This window comes from Rhagoletis pomonella, unplaced genomic scaffold (assembly GCF_013731165.1).
Source record: "Rhagoletis pomonella isolate Grant_MI unplaced genomic scaffold, Rhpom_1.0 Rhpom_scaffold_01408, whole genome shotgun sequence".
Taxonomy (NCBI): domain Eukaryota; kingdom Metazoa; phylum Arthropoda; class Insecta; order Diptera; family Tephritidae; genus Rhagoletis; species Rhagoletis pomonella.
This window is the reverse complement of record NW_023459962.1, coordinates 1-8,754: the sequence shown is the minus strand read 5'-3', so window position 1 is coordinate 8,754 and position 8,754 is coordinate 1. Positions and strand designations below refer to the sequence as shown.

At 33.3% G+C, this 8,754-nt stretch overlaps 1 protein-coding gene across 1 annotated transcript; it reads right to left on the bottom strand.

The window, feature by feature from the left end:
- Positions 1–652: 652 nt before the first annotated feature.
- On the bottom strand, positions 653–8,745 carry LOC118752341 (checkpoint protein HUS1-like). Its single transcript, XM_036487214.1, has 2 exons — positions 8,624–8,745; positions 653–2,166 (listed from the first exon to the last, which is right to left on the bottom strand). The coding sequence occupies exon 2, from the start codon at positions 2,099–2,101 to the stop codon at positions 1,247–1,249; it is 855 nt and encodes a 284-aa protein (XP_036343107.1). The 5' UTR covers positions 2,102–2,166; positions 8,624–8,745; the 3' UTR covers positions 653–1,246.
- Positions 8,746–8,754: the final 9 nt, after the last annotated feature.

Genomic DNA, 8,754 nt, shown 5'->3' with positions numbered 1-8,754 from the left:
TAAAATTTATACACCCCGGCTTATCGTGTAGCGGTAGCTTTCGGAAAGGAGGAAAACATATATTTAATAATTGCGCCGGGTATTTAATGTTCGGCTCCGCCCGAACTTAAGACTTTCTTACTTGTTATTATTATTATCAACTAAACATGCCCAGTGGGAAATAAATCAGAGCATAAATACGGGTTTTCAAAATACCTGGATCAAAGCAGTCTAATCGGCCAGTAAGTAAGTAAGTTAGATATAGGACTTTATTAATGTTTTTTTTACCCGGTAGACTTTTCGCTGGATTCGCCCTTACATGCGTATGTATGTCCAAAAAAAAACAAAAAATTATGTTGACTTATTAACAATTTTTGTTGGGGTAGTCGAAAACTACTTGCAGATCAATCGGTTCATGGGACATTATGCGAAAATCACAAACAGCGGCGAAATTTTTGGTGACAGTTTAATCGCGGATTAGACATCCTAGTTGTTCAACAAAATTGCTTCCTATAGGTTAATCAATACAAACATATTTTAGAAAGATAATACCACTACTTCTAGGTCAATTTTAGTTTCGTGTGTTGTTTGTTCTAGAAATCACTTTTTTGCATAATTCTAAAAGTTCCATTCAACAAAATATTTAGTTACAGTTAAATGATTCTCATCGATATTCGCTCGCATTCCATTTATTAAATGCATATGTATGTATGTATTTTATATAGTTTAGTTATTCAAACATTTTCGCTTATTTATGTAATTTGCTTGGAAAAATCAATTGGCTTTTATATGCACTGATAAGTTTAACATTAGGTGCATTCTTTTGCAACCGAGCTACAAAAACTACACTCGCTTAAATGACGAAATACATGCAAAGCAACAACACAAACTCGGCTATTTATCCGAGTTTAGCAAGGTCAGTCAAAAAATACGCGAGCTCAAGGGTAGTGCTGGTAAGTGAAAAAACTGCTCTATTGTGAATTGTTAATGGGATAGTGGAGGGAAATTATTGTTTTCGCATATACATGATTTATATTTTAAATAAATATATATATTACGCACATACCTCGCATTATTACTCATTTCTTTTGTTTTTTGTGTCTAACAGGGTTGCTAAGTAGCTAAAAGGAAATTTTCCCCGAGTTGAGCGTTATTTTGTCGGTCGTTTACAAAAAAAATGCAGCTATTATACCAAAATTGCGTCAAGAAAGATCCTTAAATCTAAATATTCGTTAACTTTTTTATTTAACAGCTCAACAAACAATGTTCATACGCAAACTGCTGGCAAAATGGAGTGGATGGCAATGCCTTCTCGTATGTTCACTTCCAAGTGTATGAGGCGATCATCAGCTATGCCACACGACAACTCCGTTGAGGGTACTTGTAGTGCCGAGAAAAATAGTGCAGTCTTCTTACAGTCCACGGAACATGATGCCTCAATTTGATCCTTCTCTTTGTCACTTTCGCTAGCATTCATCGCACGTAACTCTAAATTTTGGTAGCGCGTTGTAATTGTTGCCATATCCGTTTCGGCAACCAAATTCATTTCTCCACTGGTAGTTGCATAAAAAATTATAGTCGGTGATAGATTCTTTATTTTGTCAATTAGACCTCGTATTAACCGATTGGAGGGCACATTTAACACCAATTTGCAGGTCGGTTTTCGAGGCACTGCATAATTTGGCCAATCGCAACGTGGTATTACATCCACAGGTACATGATGCATGGCGCGGCGCGACTTATCCGAGCTCTTAGTGGTCGCATCCACGTCGACCGTCAAGCAAGGGAATTGTAGATTAGTCAACTTCAGTTTACAATAACATGGATTATTTCGCAGCAAAGAGAGTGCGGTGCCTAAATTTAGAGTTGGTACATTTAGCACAATATGTGGGTCCAGTTCATCGTCCACACCTTGCATTGTGTACTCAGAGAAATATAATTTTGGATCGATTTCTACCCAAACCAATGGTGCTGTGCTGCCAGATTCCTCGTTTGCCACAAAATAAACTTTGTCCATTGAAATCTTCATTACGCATGTTTTCGCCAATTTCGATAGCGTTTGTATGATGTATAGAAATTCTCGCATGTACTCAGGATCCTGCATCATAGCACGAAACTTCATGGTGTTTGTTTATTTACTCTCTCAGTTTTATTAATGTTTGTATGTATTATGGTGCTTTCCGTAGCCTTGGTTCACGATGGCGGCCGTAAGTGGGTAATTTTGTTGTTCATAAGAATGGAAAAAAGAAAAACAGAATTCAAAGTTGTTTTGATGCCTCGCTTTCTGTACTATTCTACATTTTTTCATCCTACAATTCTTCGGAGCTTCTCCTCCGACCTACAGGTTAGTATTTTTATGAGAATCTGTTTTTCATAAATGAATACACTCGGTTTGTTGTTGCCTGCTGTGGGCGACAGCTATTAGAACGAACTTTTTTGTTTTGATTTTTTTTTGTTGATTCAACAATTTTATTAACCCTAAGGCCGTTTTTATTGAAAAATGGTGTGGAAAAACAACAATAATTAACATATTTTTTGATGTTGGTCGGAAGCTGGGCTCGAACTCAGGATCTACGGAATGGCAATGCGCACTGCTAACCGCTACACCACCAGGGCCGCCATTTACTTAATATTAAGTTAATTAATTATTAGGAACTTGAGTTTGGTATTCATAAATGGATATGTAGTACACGTAATCATCTATCTATACATAGTATAAAGGAAAGTCGAGATTTTTTGTACGCGGTAATCTCGAAAATTACTTAACGGATTTTGACGAGATTTTCTCTAATCTATATATCTATATATATATAATACGCGAAGAGATTTTTTGTGCAGCATAAAAGATCTGTACCTTTCGCCCGATTTTCAAAAATGAGATGTCAAATTAAAGTGCTTAGTCTGTAGATGTGCAGTAAGGTTTTCCTTTTTTGAAAAGAGTTGCCACCTGATAAAAAAATTGCATTCAAATAATTTAATAATCAATGCCATAAGATCCACACCGTTCGTTCGATTTTCAAAAGTGAGGTGTCATATTGAAGGGATTGACCTGTTGATGTGCGACAAGGTTTTATTTTTTCTAAAAGGGGTTGCCACTTGTTAAAAAATGTAATTCAAATGATTTAATAAGTTAAAACAATTATTACTTTATGGGTATAAATCGAAATAGGTTTAAAAAGGCATTATTTCATAACTTCGCGTACAAGGGCTGCCACCTGTTTAAAAAATCAAATTCAGTATGAATTAAGGGAATTAGGCATTTGAAGTTGTATGAAATATAACGAAATAGTGCTAAGAAATCTTGATATAGTTTAAACATTAGAATTTTTCTGAGGTTCTGAGGAGGGTAGCCAGCTGTGAAAAATATTAAATTCAAATTATTTAATAAGCTAATTAAATTAATAGAAGATATGAATAAATCACAATGGGTTCGATAAAGATTTACTCTGAACTGTGTTTAAAATATCGAATTCAATTTGAGTCATTAATTTAATGGAATTTTGTGTCACAACGGAAGAGGTTTAGGACAGAAGAGGTTTAAAAAGATATTAATTTGAAAATACTTTTAAAGAGGGTTGCCACCTGTTTGAAAAGTCCAAGTTATTTAACTTATACACAAGTTAAATTAAATGTTTAAGGGCCGGTTACTCAATGTCTGGTTAACACTAATCTCTGGTTAAACATAGTTATCGACGTTACCGACTTCCTGTTATATAAATGGAGTTGGATACGTCGATAACAATGTTTAACCGGAGATTAGTGTTAACCAGACATTGAGTAACAGGCCCTTAATATGAGTTTTAAGAAAAATTTAGTTTGTAAATATATTTTTATTAGGGTTAGCACTTATTCGAAAAGTACTCTCTTTACTATCTTTACTATCTACATATCGTTAGTATAGTAAGAAGAGGGCGTCTCTTACATCGTCGCTGAAATGCAAAAAACCCACAACTAACTTAAGTGTTTATTGCACAAAACGATAAGGGGTCGTATAATTTCATGAAATGCATCATAATCAATCAAAAAGTTAAGTTTGGGTTTTTAGTTAGTTACAGTTTTTTGTATTTCAGCGACAATGTGAGTTACACTCTTTCCATACTTTACTAACGATATATTAAGTGTGGTCTATATAGTGCTCTTTTTGAATCATGTGTTATTTTGATAGTGACAGCTTTTTCCCGCTGGAAATTTTGACAGAAAGTCAATATCATATCTCAGCAGAACGAAATTTTTTTAGCGGTACAGTGTGTTTTGATGGAATATTTATTAAGGTTTTTGATTAGGGTTTCCCCCCTGTTTTAAAAGCTAAATTCAATTTTGGCGTCTTAACGCCATGCGGGTTCACTAGTATACTCTGTATCGATAGGGTCAGAACTTATACAACAGCGAAAGATATTTTTTAACATAGAACGATAACTAATGTATAAATTTGTTTTAACAAAAATACCGAACGCTTTCTTATTTTTATGTACCCAAGAAGATAATTTAGGTAGGGCTAAGTGAATCCATTCTAAGAGGCCTACCCAAGAAGGGCTGAGAAAAGTACTTCCTTGCATGCCTTCTAGAAGGGCTTATTCATTTACAATTTACGCGAATGCATAAATTTATATTATTTAGCATTACAAATGAATTCCATTAAACATTTTATTTGCAGCAACTCATATCTGATATAGACCTTAAGAAAATACTTCAAGGATATATGATTTTTATAAATTAAAGAAGCAATTTTAAAAGAACTCCTACAAAAGGCCTTCTGAAGTATGTCCTATAAAATCCCTTTTGGAAGGCCTTCCATGGGTACTGAAAGAAGAAGCCCTTCAATTGGAGCCAATCCATACAAAAAAGAAAGGAGATAGGAATGTAGAGGGGAAGGCCTCTTGACTCTCAGGAAGGCCTTTCGGAAGGGCTTTTAACTCCTGAAATTATCTACTGGGTAAGTATCAGTTGAATAAATGTGACGGGTGGGACACTGAAAAGAACTAAATTTTACGGTAATTTCTGCATACTTAGCTCAATATTTGTATTTTTTGGATTATGACACTATAGAAGTAAATGAGCGATATGTTGCATGTATATAACACTGAATCACTCCCCATACAAACAAATCGATACTGTGTTTCGATAAGAATTAATTTTAAGACTTGCATCAAAATATTTCCGAAATATATTAAGATTTACGTGAGCTGGTCCGATTTGAAAATACCTCCAAAAATTGAGTTTTTGTGGTTTCAAAAATTGTTTATTAAAGAACTTTTTGAAAAAAATCGCCTCAGATGACCCAGCTTTTCAAGTTTTTCTTAAACCAATCTTTGAAATTAGTCAAAAAACAGCATCAAAAATCTCATTATTACGATTCCGCTAAAAAAAAGTTTAATTATTTTGATGTGGATTTTTTAAGCTTAAACTGTTTGATCATCTGAGGGGATTTTTTTCAAAAAGTTCTTTAAGAAACTATTTTTACTCATAAAAAAAACTCCATTTCTGGAGGTATTTTCAAATCGGAAAAACCGCAACTTTTTCTTGTGATGCAGTCTAATGTAAATACTTTTTTATGTGCATATTTAATTACATATATACATATTTATGTACCAGCTTAAAGCTTGATGTCATTATTCGCTATATAAACTTTTATAATCTACACTGCCGGAACAAAGTATTGGCACAGGAAATTTTTCACAGTATATGCAACAATTTTTATTCTAATATTTTTCCGCCAATTTTGTATAAATATGGTTCATTCAACAACAAAAGACATAAAAATAAAGTTCCTAAACTTTGTGCAAGACTCGCGAAAATTCACTTAAAACGTTCACTTTATTATAATAAAAATGATTGGGCGACAAATCTGCATACTCAAAAAAATTCTAAAAATCTGATTAAAAAGTTGAAAATTTGCATGAAATTTGCTGAAGTCTCGCGAGTTTTGCACAAAGTTTAGGAATTATATTTTTATGTTTTTTGTTGTAGAATGAACTATATTTTTATACGAAATTAGCGGAAAAATATTAGAATGAAAGTTGTTGCATATATTGTGAAAATTTTCTGTGCCAGTACTTTGTTCCGGTAGTGTATGTATTTGAGAAAATTTAAACTTCCCATGCCTTCTAAATATACATACACATCGTCGATGTTTTTGCAAAACCGCAAATCTCCCAATTGCAAAACCACCTATCCTACGGCACTCAAATTTTATAGGAGCGAAAAAACAACTTATTCTTTGAAGGCATTGCCTTAATAAGCGGTATTTTCTCTAGCTACTATTTTATAAATCTGTTGTTTTAATAACGATTTATCGATTTTTATGCATAAATCTCGATGCCTGGAGTTCGGGGTACCAAATCTCATTTTTGTCACAACGGCGATTTAGGCGGGATGGGCGGTTTTGCAAAAACGTCGACGATATGTACTTACAGTATCGGTCATATCTATAGCACGCCATTTCAAAGTGATATCGTGTGCAACTTATGTTTATTTATTTATTTTTGGGAATTTTCGATTAAAATACAGTTCTTTCTCGTACAAACCCCATATAAACCCAAGTTTAACAATTTGTAGAAAACTTCAAAAAAATGCAACGAATTTTGACCTAAATTTCAAATTTTTTTCTCGGAAGTGTTTGAATTTCTCTGAATACATAGTTTTATAGCCCAATCAATTTTCGTCTGATAATGTGCAAGTTCCAAGTGACTGAAAGTTACCGTTGATTTTTTAGATAAATAAATAATAAAATAATATAATATAAATAATATAAATAATAAATTTAGTTTATTCATTACGGCCCGTCTTCACAGGCAAAAGTTTTTGCCTAACAACTGTCATTTTTATTGCCTGATAAAAATTTTATCAGCGGCAATATTTGTGCGTGGGCATTTTTTATCTTGATAAAAGCATTTATAAGATGGCAATTTTTGCCGGATTTCATCAAATAAAAAGGTTAAAAAGTATAGCAAATAATAACACATATTTTAATAGAAAACATTTCAATTTTTGCTTTTATATTGAAATATCGATAATGTTGTCTCCACGAAGCTATCGCGCAAATGAAAATGTAGCTGTCAAAGTACCAAATTGCTGGCAATATTTATCAAGATAAAAGCTCTGATAATTATTTCTTGCCAAGAGCAATATGCGGTCTCTATGGGCAAAATTTTGCCTGATAACATTATTAAGATAAAAACGTTTGCCTGTGGAGACAGCAAGTTATATGGAAGCCAATGCGACAAAAAAAATTCTAAAAAATTAACGGTAATTCGTAGCAACTTGAAATTTGCACATTATTAGACTAAAATTGCAGTGGCTAAAAAACTGTGTACTCAAAAAAATTCTAACACTTCCGAGAAAAAAGTTTGAAAATTGGGTGAAAATTTGTTGCCATTTTTTAAGTTTTCTTCAAATGTTTAAACTTGGGTTTATATGGGGTTTGTTAGAGAAAAAACTGTATTTCAATTGAAAATTCTTAAAAATAAATAAATAAGCATAATTGGCAAACAATAGAACTTTGAAATGGCGTGCTATAGATATGACCGATACTGTATGTAGATAATTATTAAACGACAACAAATGTAAAACCCAAAGTGAAAATTAAAGTATGTATTTGTTAATTTACCTGCATTACGAAATGAGAATGACTTGCCTAATAAGGGAGCCAATTTCCAAATAATGCTAGCTAGCAAGCCACAAAAATATATAAAGAATGTACCTGCATACGTACTTAATAAAATATAATCGCAATCACGTCATAAACTTGCTAAATGGTTTGGCTAGCTTTTTTGTTCCTATCGGTTTTTATTGAGAAAATACTGTGCTCTGTCCAAAAACCCAAACGAACGCAAACGAAAATACATGAAACAAAAGTCAAATGCGAACAGACACGAGCTGGCTGAACAATAAATACAACAGGCACATGGACTTGACACACATGGAGCCAAGACACGCCATTTACGCTGGAGGTTTGCGTTGCAGATCGCCATGAACGCATACCATGCAGCAAAATGGGGGCTGTGTAGCCATATGCAACAGAACTCTTCAAGAGTGTGCAGGAGTAGGAGTGAATATGCAGCATTTTAGGATGATATATACATACATATTATATCAACAGTTAGAAACCTTTTCCAAGGTACTACGCAGTATATAAGACAATAATAAAGAGCTTCTGAGTTATTTGAATAAATTTATGCATATATAATATAAACAATTAGCTAATACAATTTCATGCTAATCTTCCCAAAGGGGGTAAATTAGAAGCGATCCCAATTCACATTAGCACCCAATTTTTAAACGAGTGAAGGGGCGAAAAATCGATACCAAATTGAAACGACCTCGAATGATCTGGAATTTCACCAAATTGTAAAAAAGACCTTAAAAAACTTTAATTTCAGTTCGATTTCGCAATTGCTGAATCATTACTTATAATTTATATGTATATATTTTTGGTGAATAATTTCTTCGCTTTGTACATTTTGTTTTAATACGAATGACTGTCTACCTAGCTACCCAACCGTGCTGCAGTCGTCGTTGTTGCTACACTCTTCGTCCATGTCGCACCTAGGTATCAATGATGAAATAATCTATTTTTCAGCAGGTTTGAAAATTCTCCTCAACACCATTAAAACGTTTACATTTTATATTTTTCACAATAACTCACCTTTTTTCTCTGCTTATGAAGTACTTTTAAGTATTCTTATACAATTTTTGTTTTAATTTTTTGCTGAAAATCGCACGTCCAATCGACAACACCAAAAATTGATTCCGACAATCACTGCCGATTCAGCGTTG